At 37.5% G+C, this 24,205-nt stretch overlaps 3 protein-coding genes across 4 annotated transcripts; 2 read left to right on the plus strand and 1 right to left on the minus strand.

The window, feature by feature from the left end:
• The first annotated feature begins 22 nt into the window (after positions 1-22).
• LOC105459930 (integrin alpha-9-like) lies at positions 23-5,445 on the plus strand. Its single transcript, XM_011706296.1, has 10 exons — positions 23-652; positions 1,061-1,445; positions 1,804-2,102; positions 2,405-2,870; positions 3,189-3,334; positions 3,415-3,849; positions 3,925-4,088; positions 4,168-4,706; positions 4,775-5,064; positions 5,195-5,445. Exons 1-10 carry the CDS (start codon positions 221-223, stop codon positions 5,252-5,254), a joined length of 3,216 nt encoding a protein of 1,071 aa, XP_011704598.1. The 5' UTR covers positions 23-220; the 3' UTR covers positions 5,255-5,445.
• A 1,622-nt stretch (positions 5,446-7,067) lies between these two features.
• LOC105459934 (pro-resilin-like) lies at positions 7,068-10,222 on the minus strand. The gene is made up of 6 exons (XM_011706301.1): positions 9,876-10,222; positions 9,023-9,494; positions 8,659-8,921; positions 8,348-8,573; positions 7,673-7,950; positions 7,068-7,536 (listed from the first exon to the last, which is right to left on the minus strand). The coding sequence occupies exons 1-6, from the start codon at positions 9,900-9,902 to the stop codon at positions 7,330-7,332; spliced, it is 1,473 nt and encodes a 490-aa protein (XP_011704603.1). The 5' UTR covers positions 9,903-10,222; the 3' UTR covers positions 7,068-7,329.
• A 4,609-nt stretch (positions 10,223-14,831) lies between these two features.
• Positions 14,832-23,986, plus strand: LOC105459935. 2 transcript variants are annotated; one of them, XM_011706304.1, is made up of 4 exons: positions 14,832-15,102; positions 15,169-15,409; positions 21,089-21,351; positions 23,720-23,986. In XM_011706304.1, exons 3-4 carry the CDS (start codon positions 21,186-21,188, stop codon positions 23,848-23,850), a joined length of 297 nt encoding a protein of 98 aa, XP_011704606.1. In that variant the 5' UTR covers positions 14,832-15,102; positions 15,169-15,409; positions 21,089-21,185; the 3' UTR covers positions 23,851-23,986. The 2 variants fall into 2 exon arrangements, with proteins under 2 accessions (XP_011704606.1, XP_011704604.1); XM_011706302.1 differs by lacking the exons at positions 14,832-15,102; positions 15,169-15,409 and adding an exon at positions 17,193-17,621.
• Positions 23,987-24,205: the final 219 nt, after the last annotated feature.

The following is a 24,205-nucleotide window of genomic DNA, read 5'->3' on the forward strand; positions in this document are numbered from 1 at the left end:
CGTATATATGCAATTGAAAAACAGGTTCCTTCCGTTTCCACTTCTCGGAGTTGCGTACTTATATATAGACAAACGTTGACTAATGTAAGTGATGTCATTGCGGTGTGCTCGAGCACACACCACATCCACCGGAAAGATAACTCCGTTCCCGCAGTTTTCATAAAGACACGGCCCCTTCGAACACGCGAAACCCTCGGCGCGTACGTGACGTTGACCCAAAATGTTTTGGGCGCGCGTTGCGAATTCGGCGTATCTCCGCGTACAGATTCTAATTCTCGTTCTGGCAGGCATCCCGCAGCACAATCCGTCGGCGTACAATATTAATTCGCACAACGCCGAGATATTCGGGAAACCCGTGCACGTGCCGGGTGGACGTGCAACGTACTTCGGATTCTCGGTAGCTCTGTACGTGGGTGCGAACGAATCTTCATTACTCGTCGGAGCACCGCGGGCGAACTCCAATGCGCTGCCGTTCGTGACGGAGCCGGGGACGGTCTTCAAGTGCTCGATGAATGGGATATGCAAGGAGTGGGTGATTGACAAGACCGAGAACGGTCCGCATCCTCGCAACAGGCTGATCAACCAGATAAAGGACAATGCTTGGATCGGTGCTACCATCGCCGTGCAGAACAGTACGGAGGCTAGAGTTGTAGTAAGTTGTTGCTTACTTTTCGTATGAATCATTATTGTTGGAATAACACTTGAAATTTTTACTTCAGATTCACACGAAGAGTGAACGTTATTTTTTTCATTAAAAAAAATTTGACAAGATCATTTTGAACATATATTTAAATTGAATATATTTGAAAAGATCTGGACCGATTAAATTTTTAGATGAAGTACAAAAGTTTATTTTCTGTCGCAAGTATTAATTACTAGATCAACCTAGAATGTTAGAGATATTTGATATTAAAAATTATACAGCTCTTAAATTTTTACTTTTCAAAGATTCAAAATTATATAATATAAAAACGCAGCGACACTAGCAGGCGCTCTTCACTTATTTTCTTGTAAAAAAATATATAAATTCTTCTTCGACAAGCGGTTTTATTGGTAACAGGTTTGCGGACCGCGATGGATAAATAATATCGTAAATGACAACAAGCCGAATTGGTACATGAACGGCATTTGCTACGCGACACTGGCGAGTAACGCTGATGCATTCGAGAGACAAGCGGAGGAGCATCTCTTACCACTTTCGAACTCTGAAAATCAAGTCACGTCCAAGAGCGGCGTAAACATTTATAACTACGGGGTGGGACAGACCGGCTTTTCTTTGCATATGAACTCGCGATACACCGTGAATGTCGCAATGGGTAGTCCAGGTGTATACAACTGGAAAGGCGATGCGATATTAACTATCGCCCCGGTGAACCGTCCATTCACGCGCACGATAGTTCCCTCGCTCGCTAGAGAGCCACGGATTCATAGCTACAATTACTTCGGTAATGATATATTTCTGCCACTTCTCTTTCAAGGTAAAACGTATCAATGGACGAACACATGCCAGTTACTGACTTCGAAACAGAAATTTTTCTTTTTTTTTTTGTTAGTTGACTATATTAAAGATTTTAAAGTAAAACATCGATAATGTATGCAAATGTGAACAGAGAAATGTATATAAATCAATTATCCGCATTTACAAAAATATTTACTATATAAAGGTAGATTGTAAAAATATTTTACTCAACACCTTGGAAAGTCTCATATCTTAAATGTCCGGCCATTGGTACATTTCCTGTATTTATTTACCTCACAATCAGAACCATGCGTGCATATATCCACGTGGTATGTGATTTTCAGGATACGCTATCACAGCGGGTACTTACTTCAATGAGCAAGACGTCTGGTATGCTTCCAGCGCGCCACAAGCCGCCAATATGCATGGAAAAGTCCTCGTATTTACTTTTCCCCCTACAACTAATCAGCGTATGTTTATTAAAACGATACTGTTCGGTCAACATTACGGTGAGTACTTCGGTGCTGCGCTAACGTCATGCGACATCAACAATGACCGTAGACAGGATTTGATCGTCGGTGCACCGCAATGGTCCAGAGACATGGACGAGGGTCACATCTACATCTTTACAGCGCGACACAATGTATGCAATTATTTATATATATTTATAAATATCTAGCGAGAATTAATTTTGCTCAAATTAATTTAGATTTGACTTTTCATCAGAGATTAAACTTTCAACGTTATTTAATTTTTCAGTGCAGTAGATAAATATAAGCAATTAGATTTTCATTAAAAAATTCACTGAAAGCTGTATTTGATGGAGTTACTCATGTAAAGGATTTTTTATAGATCTAAATAGTCTTTATAATTGAAAACTGAAATGAGAGAATATTTATAGAGACTTTCTCTCCTTTTAAAAATTACATTTTGCGCAAAATTCAGAGTAATTTAGAAGAGCTGCAGACGATCGAAGGCAAGATCGTCGGAGGTAGATTCGGGTCTGCCGTGATGTGTCTGGGTGACATCGATCACGACGGCTACGGCGACATCGCCGTGGGTGCACCCTACGAGGAGGAGAGCGGCGGTGCGGTGTACATATTCAACGGGAACAGAGACGGCGTTTCCCGGAAGTACAGCCAGAGACTGGTCGGCTCGCGGTTCTCGCCGACGATACGGGGATTCGGTATCTCCATCTCGGAACCCCGAGACGTGAACCACGACAATCACTCTGACATCGCCGTGGGTGCTTACCTGTCCGACGAGGTGGTCCTGCTGAGATCCGCGCCCGTTGTCACGGTGAACGTGACGTTGACGTACCTGCAAAAGATCAAATTGCTGAGAAACACCACGTCCTTCAAGATCGACGTCTGGATGTCTTACGACGGCACATACGTTCCCGATTCTCTGCGTAAGCGGTCGACGTATATACTTTAATTTTTTTAATCTTATATCTTGATTTAATAAGTCATTACAATTTTTTTTTTTAATTACGCGACATGGCCCCCTCACGTACCAGTGCCAAATTCATTGTCTGCACACTAAACGGAAATGCAGATTTAAATCATTGAATGAATTGAAAATGGATTGGCCTTCAAATTAATTGGAAAATGAATGCATTTCTGTAGAGGCCAATTCATTTCAATCTATGGCTTGAGCAATTTCAATCCATTTAAATTAAAAAAAATATATATTTTAATTCATTTCCGTTTACTGGGTGTCATTCCAGGAGTTACCGCAGTTCTGAAGATTGATCCGCTGCACGGCCGAGCCACGTACTCTGCGCAGAAAAGTGACGGACCACAGACTTACAGATTGCGCTACACGCTATTTAAATCTACGATCACGGGTGATCTGCTTGAGATACATCTAACGGTGCACACATTTTTATGTCCGATATCGATGATCCTTTCAGCACGCTGAATTTACATCTTTTTTTTGTGTGTGTATTTTAGGAGAACATTCAAAATGTGATAGATCCGCTTGAGATATCGGTGTCTATGCAGTTGGACGACGATCTTCACGCGAAAAATGAAAATTCATTGTGCGCATCTTGCGTCGTGATAAACAAGCTTCGTTCGAAGACCGAGGACCTCATAAAACTGCCATTCTCCGTGGACTGCGGCGAGGACAACGTGTGCGTGTCCAGCCTCGGCGTGACGTTGTCCACTGACTCAGCTCCGGGCAACAGATACATCATCGGTTCTACGCCGATAATTACCCTGCGCGCCGACGCTTACAATCGTGGCGAACCGGCGTATCAGACCAGAGTGCGCATCTCCGCCGAGGTGTTAACGTTAGCGAGTATCCCGCCCGAGTGCACGGAGGACTATAGCGTGAGCAGTGCGCTGGATGTGATCTGCGACATCGGCAATCCTCTCAGAACGAATGTACGACGATCTTAATTCCATATGCGTGGGTAGACTATTAATGAATAAAAGATGATTCATCTCGTTGCTTTTCAGAGAACATTAATTCTGCAACTGGACACGAGTATGGTGAGGTATGACGTTAGGGAGGTGGAAATACAAGCGAATATCACGACTCAAAGCGACGAGGCGAACTGGGATGACAACAGTTATACCATCACTGTGTATTTTGACGTGGACATCGATATAGCGATCGCCGGGTTGGTGTAACAGCTCGATGACAATTAATTAATCTGAATGATATCGCTATTCCGTTTTCATCGCTCCTTTCCATTACAGGAAAGCGCAGGAGAACTTGTACTCGTACCTGCGCGAGAACGAGAAGAAACCGCTGAGCGACATCAGGTTTCAGCACCTTTACGAGGTGCAGAAGTTCGGCGCCAGTCCCATCAAGGAGATAATGTTGACCGTGAAAATTCCGACGCACCTCCGTCGCGATGCCGTGGACGTGGCGATCGTCAGTATCAACGACACCATCGGCAAAATGGACGGATATGAATTCTATTGCAGCGACTCGAATCAAACCGAAGTGCTCTCCGAGTCCAGTAAAGTCGCGTTTAGTCGCAAGATCGCGTCCACGGATGATGCAATCGTGATGAACGCGTCGAGCGTCGCGAGCAAGAACACGCACGCGAAATTCAGCATAGAGGAAGACGCGCCGCTGAACGTGCCGTCCGAAAACAGAACGCTCTACATTAATTGCACGAATAACGCGGTCGAATGCGTGCGCATCACTTGCAGACTGGGTCCATTCCTAAGTTCTCTGTCGGTTGCGAAATTTTTGGTGACGTTGGATTTGCAATTGTCGAGTTTTCCCGGTAAATATAACATTGCCAATCTCAATGTATAATGATAAAAGTACATTTCGAATATTCTCTGATTACAGCTGACATGCTCAAGCACAAAGACATCATATTTTACGTGACTGAAGGTAGCGTTGCTATAACGCAGCCTAAAAATATTGCTCAAAGGGATGGTCACAAGCCGGACGTTACTTTGGTTGCAACCACATTTTTGGGCTCGCCGATAGCTCAACAGATAGCGGTGTGGATAATAGCGCTATCGGTGATTTTAGGGGTTGCACTGTTGATACTGTTAGTGCTAGGTTTAATAAAGATCGGATTCTTCCATAGAAAGAAGAAATTGGAACTCGAGGCGTTGAAAGCCGAGACTGACGTATGTTTAGCATTCTCGTTATATTTCATACATAAAAATCTTCTTTTAATTCTTAATTTAATCTTGATTTAAATCTTTTAATTTCCCATAATCGTTAGCTGCTTTATTAAACGACAATTCCGCGTTTCAGAAAAAGTATAATGTGGTACTGGAGACAACGTCCTCGACAGAAGTTCTTGACCACGACTGAATACACAGAAATAAGATTTATAAAAGAGACTTAATTAATTCTAATGCGTTTTTTATTTATGTACTGATATAGATTTTTTTTTTAGAAATAATCATAATTGCGCATTAACATTACGACACAAATATATAAAATATCTATTTTGTACATCTTCTTAAGGCCAGTTTTATAAAATAATAAAATTTTTATACAAATATAATCTAAAAAAATGATTTATTTTTGTTATAGCTGTCAATTTAAATATCAACATCCGGAGCAACGAAATAAATGTGAATAATAATACATATGTCATCGTTATGTATTTCGACGTGGATCTTTAACTTAAGGATTATCGGGGTTAGTACATCTCGATGCGAATATAATTTACAGACTTTGCAATTCTATACTGATACACTATTTCTATCAGAAAAGCACAAGAGAATTTGTATTCGTATTCACACGCGGACGAGAGAACGCTGAACATTACTAGGTTTCAACATTTTTACGAGATGCAGAATTTAGGTGTCTGTCCTACCGAGCAGGCCGTGTTAATCGTGAAAATTCCGACGCACATTAGACGACCCGGTGTCGAAGAAATAGCGATCGTTAATATCAACAATACTTATACTGTCAGGGACGAACACGAATTATAGTGCGGTGACTCACGTCAAAACGAATTCTTCGCATTAAAAGAGATCGTAAAAGAGATCCACGCGTACGGCAATCACGACAAATATAGCCAAGCATCGCGAGCGATAACACGCATGCGAAATTCAGCACGCCGATAAATATACCGCCTGACAGAAACAGAACGGTCTACATTAACTGCACAAATATCGCGGTTTATTGCAGTTTGATTACAGACTGCGATCGTTTTTGAGCTCCTTATTCGTCGTGAAATTTTTTTGGTCATGCTAGATCTACAATTAAATTTTTCTGATAACTATATCACCGACATGAAATGAAAACACATTTTACTTATTCTCTGACAGATTACAGACGACATGATAAAGGACAAAGACATGTATTACGTGAGCAAAGGTAGCGTTAGTATGTACAACGCAACCGTACAATGTTATCCAGACAGAGAGTAAATCGGATATTTTAGTAATACATTTCTGGGCCTGACGATCACTTACCGAATAATAATACGGACAATAACATTTTTTTTTAGTAATTTTAGGAATTGTTTTGCATTAACATTGCGTTTAATAAAGGTCGGATTCTTTAAGAAAAGAAAAGATAGATTTAGAAGCGCTGAAGGCTGATGATATATATATAAAAATCGTTTAATTAAATATAAATTCTTATCTTATTTCATGACAATTGTAATATATTATTTTATCAGATCTCGTAATTCGCGTTTTAAAAGACGATATCTTGAATAAAAACTCTCAATCATAACAAATTATATAAAAATAGGATTTAAAATATTACTTAATATATTCTAATGTATGTTTAGCGTGATGTGTATATTTATTTTTTATGTAAATAATAAATGTGTATATATATATATATATATATATATATATATATATAATTGTGCACATTTGTAATTTAAATATGTATATAAGGCATATATTATATATCTATCTCTATATTATATATATATCTCTTTCTAGCTAAGGCCACTCTTATAAAATAATAAAACTTTTATAAAAATATAATCTTAAAAAATATTAACTTCCTGCTATACCTGTATAGCTGTCAATTGGACTATTTCATGGAAGGGCTAATTTTGTAAAGAGCAGTTTTTGTATTTGATTTCTTGATTCTTATCTAAAATATGCAACCTTTAAAATCTTTAAAAGCGTTTTTAAAACAAGCTTAATTCTACTTAATATCATTTGTATGAGAAGATTCGTATGAGATTCGTATATAATATTGAGTAGTATTCTTCGGCATTTGTATTTGATACAGATGCCAATACGACTAAAAATCCGCGTCAAGAGGCGGAAAGTGTGTATCGTACTATATTTTGATAAATGAAATTCATGATGATACGTAGATTACGTTTTCAAGCAACAAGAGAGCACAAGATCATCACTAATGAGTGTACTTGCACACTGAAGTCTTCGGCGTCATCGACAATGATTGTTCTAATCGTCCAATCCGAGTCCCTTCGAAATTTCGTCCGCGCTTAATTTCTGCCCGCCGGAAGACGGTGGAGTATCCGGGCGCGGGGTTGGCTTCGGTGCCGGCGGAGTTGATGGAGGGGGTCCATAATTCGGAGGAGGCGGTCCATAACTCGGAGGTGGTCCATAACTCGGAGGAGGTGGTCCGGAATGATAATCATCATGAGATTTCTGTATAGAAAGAATACATCAAATATTATTAAAACTAAATTTTCTTTTTTTTTACAATTAATTTTGTAATGTATTTTAATCTTTTAAACTATACATATATATCGCAATCGAAAATGTATTGAAATAAGTTATTTACATCTTTTCCACGTTTGTTCAGACCGTCGAGAGCCGAACTGAATAAGGCAGACCCTATTCCCGACAACAGATCCGATCCACCAGAACTTTGGCCGCCGTATCCACCACCGGATGCCGGATAACCGCCCGACCCACCATATCCTCCCGAAGGCTGATACGCTGGTTGCTGATGACTTCCACCACCGCCGAGAACACCACCGAGTATAGATCCTAATGTTCCGCTCAGACCATCACCGGCGGGCGGCTGGTGATAGGCAGGCTGTTGGGATCCTCCACCGCCTAAGTATCATCAATAAAAAAAAAAACATAAAATAGATGTCGTGAATTGTGTGAAATCGTATCTTAGATACGATTTAGATAGTATCAACAATGTATCTTAGGCACAGATAATCATCCATTTATCTCATCTGAGAAATATTGCCGTCCTTGGCAATAATTCCGATGCGATGACGTCACTCGGCCGGTCACGCCAGCGCCTTGATTACAGATTTTCTGATTTGTAAGACTCTGAATCACGACATATATTCATTTACAGGAATTTACTATTCAAAGGTTACTATTCGTCTCGCTAAATCACAGATATTCTATGTATCCACACCCGTCAGGAAATCTCCAGATACATCCCCGATCACATATGTAACATTTTTGAAATTCAAGAGTTATAAATATACTCTACCCAATGCTCCAAGAATAGAGTCCAATACACCGCCGCCACCCGATGGCTGCTGGGCGGGATAGCCTTGTTGTGCGTGTGCGTTGCTGTGCAAGGCGTTGCTCGCCAGGCTGCTAGCTAAGGCCATCCCGAGAGATCCTAAATTGCCGAAACCACCCTCGCTTTCAGTCTTCGACTTGGAAGCATCTGATTTTTCATGATCCTTTTCCTCGTGCTCGTCTTTCTTTTTCTGCATATAACACATTGTGTATTTGAAACAATATCGTATTATAAATGTTTGAACATCTCTTGAGTTTGAATATCTCTCTATTTACATTTATCGCATGCATGGCTGCCGCCACGCCTCCAGCTGCCACTAATCCACCTAACGCTAATCCAACTTTGTCCAGACAATCTCCGAAGACGCCCTCTTCCTCTGCTTTCCCATGATCAGGCTGATATCCGTAGGCTCGTGGTGGATTGTAGCCATCAGGACCGCCATAGGCACCGGGAGGAGGTGGAGGAGGACCGTAACCGGTCGGAGGAGGAGGCCCGTATCCACCCTGAGGCTGGAGCGTTGGATATAAACCACCTGGTTCTGAAATGTAAGAAATACAAAGTTTTCAATGTTTTCATATTTACATGTATCAACTGTGGTTAGAATATAAAAAAAATGGATAGAATATGATTCCCCCTTACGTGGTGGACCAAATTCGGCAGATACATCGCCTGTAGCAGGTGGTCTTGAATCGACCGATACCTGTTCATATGCGATGGAGTGTATCTCGACGTCGCCGTCGATAACCAAATGGGTAACCTTTATGAAGGGCAATCGGTGGGCGAATTCTGCAAAGTGCCTGCCATTGATAGCGATCTTGTAGCAGTGATAGTCGCACAGAATCATTATCTCAAATTCCTGGCCCGGCTGGATCCACAATGGACCAGCATTCTCCTCCATGCCCCAGTTCATCGACTCTATGTGGTTTCTGGTGACGAAGCCCTCGGGGAAGCGCGGGGACACGTGAATGGCTATGTCATCTCTCGGATTTAACGTCGGTCCGAGCTGATAATTGATGGCAAATCGCACAGCCTGAGGCGGCACCTTGCCCTGTATCTTCACCATCGTACCTGCCCTCAGGCCTCCTTCTACTTTTCCCACATACGGGATTTCCTGAAAACATGATTGTGAGAAAAATGGTGCAAAAAATGCAGTGGTCAAGAGACAGGCAAATAATTTGCTAAAAATAGCAACAGAGCAGAGGCTCTAATTCTTGGCATTAATTGGAGCACAAATTCTCTTAATGTTATTTTTCAATTTGGGAAAACAATATATATAATAACTGTTATATATATTCTGACGCTTAAAATGATGTATACTATATCAGTATACCTAAATGTATAATTTACGATCGGAGTTACGGCTGAAGAAGTAACGGTTAACCAATTAATGGTACGTAAATTCGCGGCTCTTAAGACGCAAAAGCGTCGGCAATGCGGGCAATTTGCCGATCAATGAAGGTGTCAGTGATGAATAGCGGACGCGGGCGCTTACCGGATTGAGCACCGGGGAGTTGGCCATTCTCGCGATCTAGTTTCGATGCCGATGTATGTACGTTGTTGAGGGACCCCAATCGCACCTGTAACCTGTAATGACACTGATGCGCAGCGCGAGGACGGCGCCTTCCCCGGACTCCCCGTTATACGAAGCGTTTTCAACTCTCGCAGCGCCGACCAGCACTTCTATTTACAGTGCTGACGTTTGCGCCCGGAGCGCAAAGTATACCGCGCGTGGCACGAACTGTAGCGGCGACACGGCTTGTGTTGTGACTCTTCGGTTCGGTGTGTGTAGTCGCAATGACGATTTGACGCATCGGTTGCGTAATCTATCGCGCATTCTCGCATCGTCACGTCCGTACTAGAGTCCCTGGCTAGGGACTCTAGTCCGTACGCGAGCGCGAGGTACGAATTGAGCCGCGCGATTGGATGGGCGACGCGCGTCCGCCGAGCTGCCGGGAGGAACGGCAAGCACGTGCATCGCCGCCAATCGGTGCGCGTGCACCTGTTGATGACGTCATACGCAAACACCCGGCACGTGCAGCCGTTCTTTTTTCTGTCATTCTTAATTCTGGCGCTTCATGCAGGAGTATTCTTGAGTTTTGACAATTTTGCAGACCGATAAAACTCGATCGAGAGACAAGCGTTGCTGAAGTTGCAATTGATAAGTATTCACAGTCAATCCTATAAAGTCAAATAAAATGATAATTAAATGGATTTTATATTTATACATGATGTATACATATGATGTATACAAAGAACATAAATCTTCTATATCTTATCTAATCTATAATTGCGGGCAAGAGACAATCAAGAAGTGATTCTACTAAACATGTAAAATAATGCAAACAGAACGCCTGATAACGAAAAACGAAAGCTAATGAATGAATAATGAATGTGGACTGTACTAAAAATAAATGTCAATTTTACCTAAAAAAGAAAGAGAAAGTCGGAATTAGAACAAAAAAACTTTTGAAACTGAATAACTTTATTAGAACATTGCCATGACGGTCATGATGATCGGAGTTATTGATAAGTTTTTTAAAATACTTGTAAAAAATATATTATTTAATATAAATTTTTAAACATTAATAATTAAATATAACAACATAAAGTAGAAAATATTCAAATCTGTACTATCGTAAGAGAGAATTTTTTTCTTGCTTAATCATACATATTATGCAATACTTACATTATTTTATATGCTTATGACAATGAAAATTTTACTGTGACATAATTAATGGTAAAACATACAAATTAAAATTTACTAAACAGACAACTCGTTAATATCCATTTTAAGTTATAATTATCTTCTTTTTACATTCGTCCAAGTATTTTTAGAAAGCATTCGAAAGATACACGAGACGGTTGCTCAGAGTCTCATCAAGTTCCATGAATGATTTCGAGTTGCGTAAAATGCGTAAATGGCCCGACACTTACGGCGTAGTGCGCGCGTGCCCTCGCCCACGTTCATTTTCGTCTCTGTTCACTTGTTTAATAGCCGACGAAATTAAATAAACCCAGGCGTACTGGATGAAACAGTGCAGCGCCGCGGCGAGTCCGTTTCCCCCGACATGAAGAAATAAATAGAACGGGCGCAGGGATTAATAATGAGCAGATGTGCCTGTGAAACAATAAAACGCAGAAGCGGGATGTATACGCGGAATGTCTGGAGAGAGAGAGAGAGAGAGAGTTGAAATTATTTCGTTATACTTGCACGAATAATTATTAATTTGAAAAGCGACCGTTTTTCGTTATTTGATTACACTGGACGTACGCGAAACGTTTTGCAGAAGTTGTAACAATAATCATCTTTTGCCTACGGATTCTAAAAACCACGTCGAAACTTGCTGATTGTATCTAAATTTTTAACTTCTTTTTTATGTTGATCTTTCTTATTTTATTAATCAATATAGTATCTTGAGAATTCTTATAAATCGGGCATTTTTTTATATTAATATTCAGCGACTTTCACAAATCTTAAATAATAATTAAACTAATTTTTTTTAAATCAGACAAATTATAGACATTTTATTCTAATTTATACAAAATAATTTGTATAGCATGTATTTAAAAAGTTGATTAATTCTATTACGTTGCTATTATTTATATAAAAACTTGCGGCAATAAATCTAAATTACTTTATTAATTACTGAATAACGTTGATCGAGTATTAATAATAATTAATGCTTTGGTTAATGTTGTCTTGATGATGAATATCTTAATTTAGACAGTATTGATGCATTGCGGATCACAAACGATACATTTTTCGCGATCGTTGTTAAGGGACATGCGTAAGGGTGTGTCAAAATAAAAGGTATCTGGAGCGTGATGGGGCTGGGCGCTGGCGCACCCACGTAAAGTAAAATATCTCACTCTCCAATCATCGTCATCATATGATCGATTCACGTGCGTGATGCGCCTCGGCGATTCGATACCCGTCTTATGGCAAAATGATATTACTCGCGTCACGAACTGAATTAATTGATCAGCGCACAATAGCTTTAGCCTTTTGCGACTTTTTTTTAGAAAATATTTTTTTAAGATTTTTAGAAGTCGTTGAATATATGCAAATGACATCATGTCATAAAAAGTTTAAAATAGTGCGATTCAACATCGAGAATGCAAAAAATAAGGTATCTTTATATTTCAACAAAGGTTTGTACTAAGATTTTTTGAAAATCACAAATAATAAAACAAATTAATAAAAAGGGATTCGTGTAGATGCTTCTCAGCATCAAAAATATTAAAGACCAACAAAAAGTGCGGCGCGCAGTTTGTGTGTGGCTGGATGTTGTAATAATAAAAATTACTATACACACCAACATCCGTGTCGGCTCGAATTGGTGTTACGAATTGGTATTACTTTGTCATTTCTGATCTATTTTTGGAAGCCTAATTCCTTTCAATTTAAATTTTATAACGATATTTATTATAATTTTTTGTACCAAGTTTAAACAGTCCTCTTTAAAATTCTTCATTTTATCTTAATAACTCGATATTCATCAAATATTTGGTTGTTTAACTATACTGAAACGTAAAAGGGTTAAGCAAACAAAGTAAACTATTATCATAAATTCGTATTTATTTCTTTTATATCCTTGGTTGATTTTTTTTTTCTCTATAATTTTAGCATTATTTTAATTCATTTATGGATATTACTGAATATAATAAATAAAATCGCTAAGAATCAACTGTAATATGTAAAGAATATATTTAAGTTTCCAAGGTTATTGTCAGATGATCACGCGTTTAATTAAATAGACAATGCGATTTTATGCGACTTAAACACGAAGAGAATTTTATTTTAAAATTTGCCGTGAAAATCATGTTAATCGTGGGACAACACAGTATTTCATTGAATTTTATGTAATTTTTACTATTTTTTTTAATGTACATATATACAACAAATTTATTGTAATATACAGTAACATTTGTCGAAATATTATGTTGGTCCATGATTAACATGATTTTCAGAGTAAATTTCAAAAGAAAATTCTCTTCGTGAAAGAAACGTAACATAATTAGCATTTTCGTAACAGGTGATAGTTTGTTATCATGACAAGTAATTCAACCTTTGACCGTGTCAAGAGATAAGAGATGCGGGTGACCGGATGATCAACTATTAAAAATCCGTTTAACCCAGAAAAAGCCAGAAAGAGCGGGCAAAAAAGTTCATGCTTTGCTCAGGACGCGTCCTTGCCAACGCCACTGTTTAAGTGGTGGCAGGACTTCCAGGATCAATAAGGACTTTTGCTCGAATAACTATATTTCCAAATAGAGACCGTCGAGCTTATGAAATCGACACGCAAATATTTAACTGCGTGATACTTCTTGATTCTGTGTTTTCGATAACAATATCCATTGTTACCATTATTACAAAATATTAAAAAAAACTCTAATTTTTATTATAATTATACAAATTCTCATGACATCTAAATTTTCTAAAATATCAACTTTCCTTTAAATAAAACGATCCAATTTTCGACACCTTTCGATGTCGGGTGTTAGTGTATAATTTCCGATATTTAAAAAATAAAAAAAATTTGTCAGAGAATCCGTTGTTATAACTATGGTGTGTTGTGAAAGAATACCTTGTGTCAACGGAAGGAAAACAAAGCTAAATCGAAACTTTGTACATGAAAACTTTAGTTAGACATACTTACTGCCTTAACCGATTGAAACAGAATCAATAGACTGGAATAATAGAAGCAATATCCACAAAACCATCGCCGCAACATCAATCTTCTCTTTAACGAATTTCTCTCTACGTCAACCATATATTCCGCTCCGCAAATATAAATTCAGAAATTCTATTTGAGTATTCAATTGCGAGTATTACAGTTTCACGCTTTATACTGAGCTTATCTAGACGAAAAAAAAGTTTATTATTAAACTTTCTGATACTCCAATCTATCCTACTTCTGCAAAAAAATTTTGTATTAAATCCAAAAATTTTTTTATAACTAAACATTAAATACATCTTCTCTCATAATTTTCCCCCGATAAATATAATTTTAAATAATTCAAGAATATAAATAATGATCTTATGTCATTTTATATACATTTTATTTTATCTCTCTTTCTTTCTCTCTACTTTTTACCTTATCTCTGTTCAAAATTTGAATGTCTTTCGAATTCTTAAGAGCATCGGGTTTTAATCATATGCTCATTAGCGATATAATGTAATTTATCATTAGAAACATTTTCGATTCATTAGAAACGTTTATCGATAGGAAAGATTTTTTTGATTTTCTTTGTTTCGGCATTTCCTTTAAAAGCTTGAGAGATGTAACGTCTTTATAAAACAAAGAGGAAGAGTGCCAATTTAAAAACGCTAACCAGCGAGACTGTTGCGTGTCGACGTAACAGCTGACTATATTATGGTGATCGTCAAAAGGCGCCGAGTTACAACATCAGAACTTCTCGAAAAGCACGATAACAAAAGGTCAGAACCTCGCGCTCTCGAGGCCAGTCAGCAGCAAATCGTCACGTCGCGCGTTGTTAAATTCGATCGCTCTTTTGCTACAAAATTTCTTGTACGCGGAACACGTAATCGCACAGATTGTATTCATATTTTAATTCGTGATAAACACACAGTGATAAGTATACTGTTTATTTGTTAATTATTTGTTAAAAGATATGACGATTTCGTCCCCCGCGCCGTTGTTCTGCACTCGTTGTTTTGCAGCTCGCGCGAAATAATTCTCTCCTTCTAACGAAATGTACGAAGAAAGTAAACTGACAGGAACCGACGAGGTTCTCATTCCTTTTCTTTCGACTTCTTTCAGGATTGGAGCGAAATAAGGAGTCTCGTCGGGATCAATAGCGTACGTACGAGGGGGACCCTTCTTAACCGAACCTTCCTTACGAGTTCGCCACCATAAAACGACCCGTACGCGCGACGCACATTCTCGACCCCATCGCGACCAGGTGCTTATCGCACACACCTCTACACTTTTGTGCATTTGTGTTCGTCGGTTCGGGTTTCTACGCTGCCAACTATATTCACCGTGCATACTTGTCCCGCAGGTAAGGGCAACGGTTGAATGGGAAATAAGTGTGCGCGCGTTTGCGTGCGTGCGTAACAGCCCCGACAGTTACCGTTATAATATACAACAATAAAAAAAGAATAATCCACCTACACGCCGAAGAAAAATCTTTTGTTGGAGTTTTCGTGAAATTACAATACTTGACACGCTTAAAATAAATATAATCGCTGATTATCACGTGGAATATAATTATTAGATTTTAAATTAAAGGAGAAAGAGCTAATGAGCCGAGCCAGACGTATGCAAATATTTAATATATTTTATTTATATATTCGACGTTTTTATTGCAGATCGTTGACAATCTAATAAATTAAATATTTGAGCGCATACGTCTGGCTCTCGGCTCATACAGCTCTTTTTCCTTTAATTTGAATTTCATTTATAAGAGTCTTAATACACTGTTTATTTTAAATTTTTATTAGATTTTATATTGCATATATTCGCACCAATTTCAATATACAGTAAAATTAAAGACGCGTAAAATGAAAAGAATTGCAAAAGAATAACACGAAATTAAATGAAATTATTAATAAACTGATTGTAAATTAGATAAATTATTTCATCAAATAAATATTGTGTTGTTTTTGGTGTTCTATTAATAGAATTAAAAAACGAAGTATGCATAATTGAATACCGTCGTTAAACTCTTGTTTGCAATACCGGATTTGCAATATAACGTCAGTGATTTTCTCGTTTACATTATTTCATGCTTACAATGAGAAATGCTATTTTGGTAGCACCGCGTACGTGCTCTCTTTCTCTTTATCTCTCTCTCTCTCTCTCTCTCTCTCTCTCTCTCTCTTTCTCTCTCGATGCAAACCATCCTAGTTGTTACTATAGTTTAATGGACTCTTGTAATATATGGAGGTATTTAAGTCAGAGTCCTGCCCATTTTCTTTGTCAGGTCAAACATAGAACAGATTAACATAGAACAGATTCTTTCTGAAAAGCTCCAGAAAACTTCAGAAAAAATTAATAAACAAGATAGAAAAAGAAAATATTTTTAATCTTCCTCAAAATATTTTAAGTGCCTCAATTATTATACAATGATTCAAATATATTTTCAATATATATTTTGATTTTTTACATTTTCAAATTCTAATTTAATAATTTTATTCATTTCAAGTAATTCATTATACATATTTACATTCAGACAAACATACTTCATAATTTTAATCAAAATTATGAAAATATCATTTACATATAAATGCATTTTATTCCTAGAACGCGATTGCGACATTTCAATAGAAGTTTTCCGCTTGCTACATTTTCATAATTTTAATTAAAATTATCAAACATTGTTCTTTATAACTTAAAGTGAACAAAAAAAGAATTAACAAAATTTGAAAATTTTAATATATATATTTAATTTTGACCATATATATTAATGTATTTAATAACTTTTTTTTTTTAAATAAATTGAAAATCTACTAATTCTAAGAAAAATATAAATATAAGAAATCTTTACAATTACATATAATTGCATACAGTTTCTTAGTTAAAATAGTATTTTAAATATTATCGAGAGTTAAAAATCGAAAAATAGATCGGAAACGATCTATTTTATTTAAACTATTTAAAGTAAACATTTTTTATATATATATTTTTTTAAATTTCGAGAGATGAATGTTTCGTATATGCATGATTATTATTATTACGATTTCTGCTACTCTCCACAGCATGTGGCTTCGCGGCGTCACGTCGAGCGTGTAACAGAGGCGGCACCACCGAAGGTGGTGTGGTGGAGCGGCTTGTGGTACTCTTTTCAGCCCTCGATTCGCAGTCTAACGCGGTCCGCAGCCTTCGACGGTCGCCTGTCGTCCGTCCGTCGCGATTTTCCGCCGTCGTCGTTCACTGCGGATTTTCGCGATCCTAATCGCCGATCCGCACACTCTTGCCATACGTATATACTCTAGTCCGCAACACCAATCGATCATATACGCATAGTTTTCCGAACGTTTCGAAGTGACAAAGCGAGGAAGAAGTTCGAATCGTGTACTTACTAAAGCTACCGTAAACTCGGAGTGCATTATCTATTTTGTTTCAATGCCATTAATAATTGGAAATAATTAATCGACCGCGCGTGAATATTATTCACGAGACGCATTCGACAAGTGATGCTTTGAAGAAACACAAAGCAGCTGAAATTTTTATTACTGGAAATCGTAATACGCGCGTACGGTGTAATAATGGTGAGAATTCGAATTAAATTTACTTTTCTTTAACTGCAATTTGTCGCTTACATATGTTTGCGAGAGAGTTAATCTTGTCAAGTTGTAGATATGTTCGCAGAAAAATAAAGCGATAATGTCTGACGTTTGTTTTGACGTTTCGTGTCGATAAAAATTCGAATTCACGTGATTCCAAATCAAATTTATCATTTTCTGTTATGTAAACAAATTCTAAAGAAGAAATGACAGTTGAATTATGTTATTAACACGATGAAAGATTTAATAGAAATCATCGTTTTAATCACTTTTAAAGACGTTTTACTATAAAATTTTGAATTAAAATATTCAAAAACCACGAATATTACGTTTTAATAGAATTAGTTTCAAAATATTGTTTACTTTTCTAATAATGTAACAGTTATAAAGTAAAATATATAGGATTTAATATTTAATGGAAATTAATGTTAAAAATATTAATTCTTTGAAGGCATTACTTTCAGATTATTTTAGAGGTAGTATTTTTAGATTTGAATTTTTTTTATTATTACATTTTATTTTAAATATGTTTGTATATAATCTATTTTTAATTGATATATGTTTTATTAAAATAAACAATTTTCTTATTTTATTACAGAATGTCGAGATTTAACAAAAATCCTTACAATTTTTTACTTTACAATTTGTTATGTTTAGGGGACATAGTTGTCATTTACTTTTTCTAATCTCTGAAATATCAAGCTTTAAAACTTATTGCTTCCTGTCTAATGTCTTACAACAGGTTCTTTCTCCTTAAAAAAATATTCGCTTAGCACCGCGTTGTAACTCCCTAAAGTGAACAAAGGCATATCCTGTCCTTCGCGTCAAACGCACTTAATTACCTTTTGCGCCGTTTTAAGCACTCGCCGGCGCTTCGTTTTACGTATGACGGAATAAAGGCGGCTCGCGCTGCTAGTAAACGATAGCATCAAGGCAGGAAGAGACGTCGGGATGTCACCTTCTTGTCCAAGAGGGCAAGACATCCACGTTTCGCGCTGGTCGCCCTTAATTGGCTCTAATTAATGACCGGCTGTCATCAGACTCGTGACTCACGGCGCGTGCAACTCGAACAGAATTCTAGCATTATCGCCTCTTTACGCAGTGCTGCACGTTTACCAAGATCCTCGAGATATACGGGCTGTTTAACGTACGACGTTCGTAGCGGATTCCGCGATGATTTTAGGCGACGATAAGATCGCGCGAGAATTTAACACAAAAAGAGATTTAAAAAACTCATATTAATATAAGATAAAAAATTTGCGTTAAGCTGATTATATTAATACTAAATCAATCTATGAAGTTCCGTTAGAACGTATTTAGAAATTTAAATTTAACAGATTTAGACTTGCAGAGCAGAAGTAGCAGCAAAAGTAAAACGAATGAGTCGGGCTTTCCTTGATCGAAATTGGATGTTCGTATTTTATTAACGATTGAAAACGAATGTTATTTGTGAAATGTTTTAATTTACATTTAATCTTTGCAACTCATGCAGTTTTTAATTAATGTAACAATCAAGTTACGCATTTATATTTGTAGATTTCCTCACGTTCAGAATATTCGTATACATGTTATTCATATGTTTTATTTTGCTAACTTTTTAATTTTAAATGCCAATCATATCTGGGCAATTGAATTTTTCTTGACAAAAGATGCATTCTCTAAAATCTTAGTATAAACTAAGGGAAAAATGGAAAAATGTTGTTTTGAAACTTCTGAACAGGAAATTTGGCACCGCCTTCTTTTTCACTGCAGTCAGATATATTTCAATCTATTATTACTTCCTGATTTTCGATTGCTCTTGTCTCTTTCTTTGTCTCTTTCTGATCTGTGATTACTTTTTACATTTTGCTTCATTTTCTGTAACAAAATCATTATTATGTTATATCAAAATAACAAACGTAACTATGATAAATATTACTATAATAAATAATAAACTACAATACAGTTTTTTTTTAAGAGAAAGAAAGAGAGACAATTGTCAATAAAAAAATGCAAGAATCGGCATTTCTTTACTGGAAATTTAATATTAACGAAAGTAACTTCTGAAAAGTCAAATTTACAAGCAACGATCACACCTTTGCGGCGGCGAAATCGTTTGTTTGGACGATTAAATTCGGCGGAATGGGTTTTAATCATTGTGTGTGGGACTCGAAATGTTCTCGTTTGCGGTCTTGTTAGGATGAGAATTATTTGTCTTGCGGTCAATTTCGCAAGAACACGGGTTCGCGTCGCGTCCTCGCTGAGGGGAGGAAAACTCCGAGCGCGCCGAATTAAATCGCGACTAACGGGGGATGAATCATCCCCTCTCTCCCGGAACATGGCGAATCGAGGCGATCGATATCAAAGGCATCTTCGTGCCGCCGCCGTCGCTGCCGCACGCCGGTACCTTTCCGCGTGCATTCTTGAATATTAAAACAATATCGATCCGTACCGGGAACAGATGTAACGATCAATTATGCAGCTGACGTGAAACAGCCGCTCCGCACGATCAAGTTAGAGCTTCACGCTTTCACTTTCAAATGTTACGCGACGCGTCAAGCAAGAGGGAATTTTCATCTCCGACATTAAAATTAGAATGTAAAATTTATAAATAAAATTTAGAATGTAGAATGTAAAATTAAATGAAAAATTTGTTTTAATTTGCGAAGTAAAATTTAAGCACATGTGAACGAATGTGTTATATCTAATTCTTATCACACGTGAGCACGGCGTTGTCGCGTCTACTTTCATAACGTATCTTCCGTACACTTCCGGTTGCGACAGTCTCTTCATTGTATGCCCTGCTGAAATTCCGGACAATAAGAGAGGCGCACATTCAATTCAGTGTTGCAGTTGATCTTACGTTTGCGTTGTTCCGTTCAAGATCGACGTCGTGGATACGGTCTCCGAGATATTGTTGTTTACTAATGAAAAACATTTATATTTAAACAATTGCTTTATTAATTTTTAAGAAACATCTGGCTTAAACTGTCTGAATGAATTGGAAAAATTATAAATAAATAAATAAGACAGTTATGCTCCGAGTTGATAAACTTCACGTTCTTCTTTAATCTATTTGATTACAAAGAAATATTACATATCTATAACTACCAAGAATGAGGGAGCGAATATGACTCACGAAGCATGCGATTATTGTAACCGTTTACACCGTGAGATATATGTAATCCATACCATCGAATCGAAAGTGCGTTCCGCATTGAAGATGCAAGACTCAAATCTATATAGAGTCGAAACGTATGCGATTTTAATGTTCAAATTATTTACAATAAAACAATTTTGTCTACGCTACAATTACTGCGTTTACTCCAAAGAGCATTCTTCATTTTCTGTTAGTTGGATAAATTATATTATAATTATAAGAATTGCAAGGAAAATAATTTTTCTATGACAAAACGATCTAGATTAAACTTTACTTACAATTAATATTTTTTTTTATTTTGAAAATTCGACAGAAATTTCACCTGCGAGAAAAAGTCAAGACGGAAGTCGTTCATTGCGATTAACAAGAAAGCGATTCTCATCGAAGATGAGAAATCAGGAGACGCTAGCATGATCGACATCGGTGCGATTAGTATCTTGACGCTTTTCCTGATCGTCGGCAATCTCGAGGCAGTCACAGTCGTGAACCATCATTCCGACGATGAATACGTCCTTGAACACGAAATCCTTCGCAAGGACGCACTTGCTGAAGCGAAGAAATTGGAGATATATCCTGGTAAGAATTATTTTTTTTTGCCAATAAAACGGATGTCATAAAACTAACAATAAGTGGGATAATTAAGGAGAATTAAATTTTCTTAGGATTTTCTTCAATATTATTCTATTTATGGAAGACAATACTTCCACGTTAAGAAACATTTAGTGTATAAGAAAATGAACAACTTATAGATATATGTATAAAAATTTATGTACGATATAGAATACCTCTTAACATATAATATACATTTTAGGAATTTTACAGCGGTTCATTATCTTTTTAACAATTTCATTCTCCTTTGACAAGATTTGAGTAAATAAAATTTTCTTTTCCGACTTTCTAAGTTTAAGTAATAAATATCTTGATAATTAAGTTTTAATAATTTTGTTATAAATCATTTTAAAATAAAATGAAGAAAATTTGTATTTGTTTTTATTCAGTCTTAATATATAACAAAAAGCTATCCGTCTTCGTTGTTCATAAAAAGAAACTATTGGCATGCCTCGATATTCTTGTCAAGGGTGAATTGAAGAAAGCAAATTTATTGAAGAATCTATTTCTAAAATTGGTTCCAAATGTTACGATATACCCTGTTCCTTAATAGCATTCTTGGTGAGGCTTTTTTCCCAATCTAGTCCAGTTGCTAAAAGCGTCGCATTAACGTTCTTGTCTGACTCCTACGATCGGTGGTCTATAAAGCTTCCTTACGGTACACAGAAATGTATTTATCTTACCGCCAAGAATAGCTGCTTTGATCCACCTAACCAGCGTCGCGCGATTGACGTTTCGAAATTTTTGTTCTGCCAATCGCGCCCTAACCGGCATGGACAAGAGAGGTACATGAATAACATTCGCAGAGAACAGAAGTGCTATTTTCAATACTCAAGTCAGAGCAATGTGTTTGCTATTTTTTTTTAATTTCACTAAATAATTTAACTTTACGTATATAATCTGTACGCACTTCTGTACACCGTAAAAAATTTTTAAAATATACATATAGTAACATTTTTAATATAGTAGATTATATTGATTAATAACTTGCCTGTAAATTAATTATATAAAATAAATTTTTATCCAAATTTTTTAATACACTAGAAATGATAAATTTAATATTTACTCAAAACATCATTCTTTAAATTGCTATACGTTACGTGGTATTTCAATAATACAGAAAATGATGAGTGTTGTGTTACGTATTTATGATTAAAATTACCGTTAATTACTAAAAACTGAAGTGTAACAATCGTGAAGTTAAATGTACTTTCTATCGTTGACGCATGAACATTCAATTTTCCGGCCTTCTGCTGCGGTTCTCCTTGTCGGGCTTAGATCACGCTTTTTCACGATTTTTTTTTCGGCACGTTGCCAATACCGATAATTCTGCATGTTCCGAATGCTCTGTTACGTTCACATCACGGCATTCGAAACACCTGACGATGCCGCTTGCATCGTAACAACATAACAGTGCGGCCAGAGCCCGAGCACGTGGTTCTCATTGCAATAATTCAAATGGCCGAGGAAGTCGATGATTACCCCCTAATATTATTTGCGTGAATTAGGAATTGTCGGCCGTGCAATCCCAATTCCGGTAATTTAATCCTTTGGCCATGGCTCGGAGAAAACGTGTGTGAGAACCGCTATATGCACCTGTTGCTTATCGGGAACGATTTAAACCTTCAACTATTATTTAAAGTAGCGAAAAAAGTGGCCGATTATATTATAATATCATTAGCGGCAATTAGAATTAGAATTCTCGGCCATTGTATGTTCTCATTTTTTCATATAACTCACTTAACGATTCTCATCAAATTAAATTACAAATGCAAAGGATACGCGCGATCGCTTATCGCGATTGCGGATTTAGCACAGTCTAACGAGGCCCCGATCCCTTTCGCGAAGGCGAAACATGTACACAATTGTATTCGCGATCGATGTCGATATGATGGTGCATCGCTATCGTCGCAGGCAGATAAACTCGCTATGAAATCGTGTCGCGGACACGATTTCATAAAGGATTACGCAAGGAGCCTCGAGTCCGCTAATTAACGTGAATCACAGATGCGGATTCGACACGATTGTCATGTATTTTAATCGCAGTCGAGCCGGCATCGAGGTTAATTAATAAGTATAATTCTTAATTAATAAGCGGTCATGCGTTCAGTTTTATTCTTATGTCTGACAGTGAGACATACGGCGACGCGGTCTCGTCATTTCGTCCGTCCAGCAAACGAAAATTGCAGATATTAACGATACGGCGGTTTCCTTTTAACTGGCGAGTTTTCTTCAGCTCGAACTCCTTCCTCTTATTCAACTTATTTTCTCCTGTTTAATTTTCCCTGTTGTTTCCAATTATTCACGCTAATCGCATCTATGATACTGTTTGCAGGGCCCATTCCGGGATGCAAGTCTTGCAGCTACTCCGAGATGACTTACTGTAAGAATGGCAGCATTATCAACGACCATTGCTGTTGCGACGGCAGCTTTAACAGTAGGTGTTTCGAGCGAGTGTATGATTAATACGCGATTAATAAATACTCTAGACGAACGTTTTACGGGCGAGGTCCCGTAAGCTCGCTTTATGATCGGCTAACGAAGCGGCACGCGATTTATCTCGGCGCGGCAACAACAAGCCGATCGAAATCGGCTTAACCTTCCCGACGACGGAAGTTGTGTTTTCCGTCTCTCGTCCTTCGTTTATTCACGTAGCGAGAAGTCGTATGAAAAACCACGGTCCCCGGCCGACGAATTCGTGCGTGAACAATCGGCCGTGGCGAGCCGAGCTGCAGGCTCGTTGTGCAACCGCGCTTCACGGAAATTTAGAGCAACGGCAATGATAGCGAGCGAGCGCGCGGGATCGGCGCAATTTCGCGAT

The sequence above is a fragment of the Wasmannia auropunctata genome, unplaced genomic scaffold (genome assembly GCF_000956235.1).
Source record: "Wasmannia auropunctata unplaced genomic scaffold, wasmannia.A_1.0 LD333492.1, whole genome shotgun sequence".
Taxonomy (NCBI): domain Eukaryota; kingdom Metazoa; phylum Arthropoda; class Insecta; order Hymenoptera; family Formicidae; genus Wasmannia; species Wasmannia auropunctata.

What these genes read in the sequence shown, in the direction of transcription:
- LOC105459930 (XM_011706296.1), top strand. Translation starts at nt 221, where the DNA reads ATGTTTTGGGCGCGCGTTGCGAATTCGGCGTATCTCCGCGTACAGATT. An exon ending in TCATAGCTACAATTACTTCG is followed by an intron (nt 1,446 to 1,803) that starts GTAATGATATAT and finishes TGTGATTTTCAG; the next exon opens with GATACGCTATCACAGCGGGT. An exon ending in TCTTTACAGCGCGACACAAT is followed by an intron (nt 2,103 to 2,404) that starts GTATGCAATTAT and finishes CGCAAAATTCAG; the next exon opens with AGTAATTTAGAAGAGCTGCA.
- LOC105459935 (XM_011706304.1), top strand. Translation starts at nt 21,186, where the DNA reads ATGATCGACATCGGTGCGATTAGTATCTTGACGCTTTTCCTGATCGTC. An exon ending in GAAATTGGAGATATATCCTG is followed by an intron (nt 21,352 to 23,719) that starts GTAAGAATTATT and finishes TACTGTTTGCAG; the next exon opens with GGCCCATTCCGGGATGCAAG.
- LOC105459934 (XM_011706301.1), bottom strand. Translation starts at nt 9,902, where the DNA reads ATGGCCAACTCCCCGGTGCTCAATCCG. An exon ending in CTCTATTCTTGGAGCATTGG is followed by an intron (nt 7,951 to 8,347) that starts GTAGAGTATATT and finishes GATGATACTTAG; the next exon opens with GCGGTGGAGGATCCCAACAG. An exon ending in TGAACAAACGTGGAAAAGAT is followed by an intron (nt 7,537 to 7,672) that starts GTAAATAACTTA and finishes CTTTCTATACAG; the next exon opens with AAATCTCATGATGATTATCA.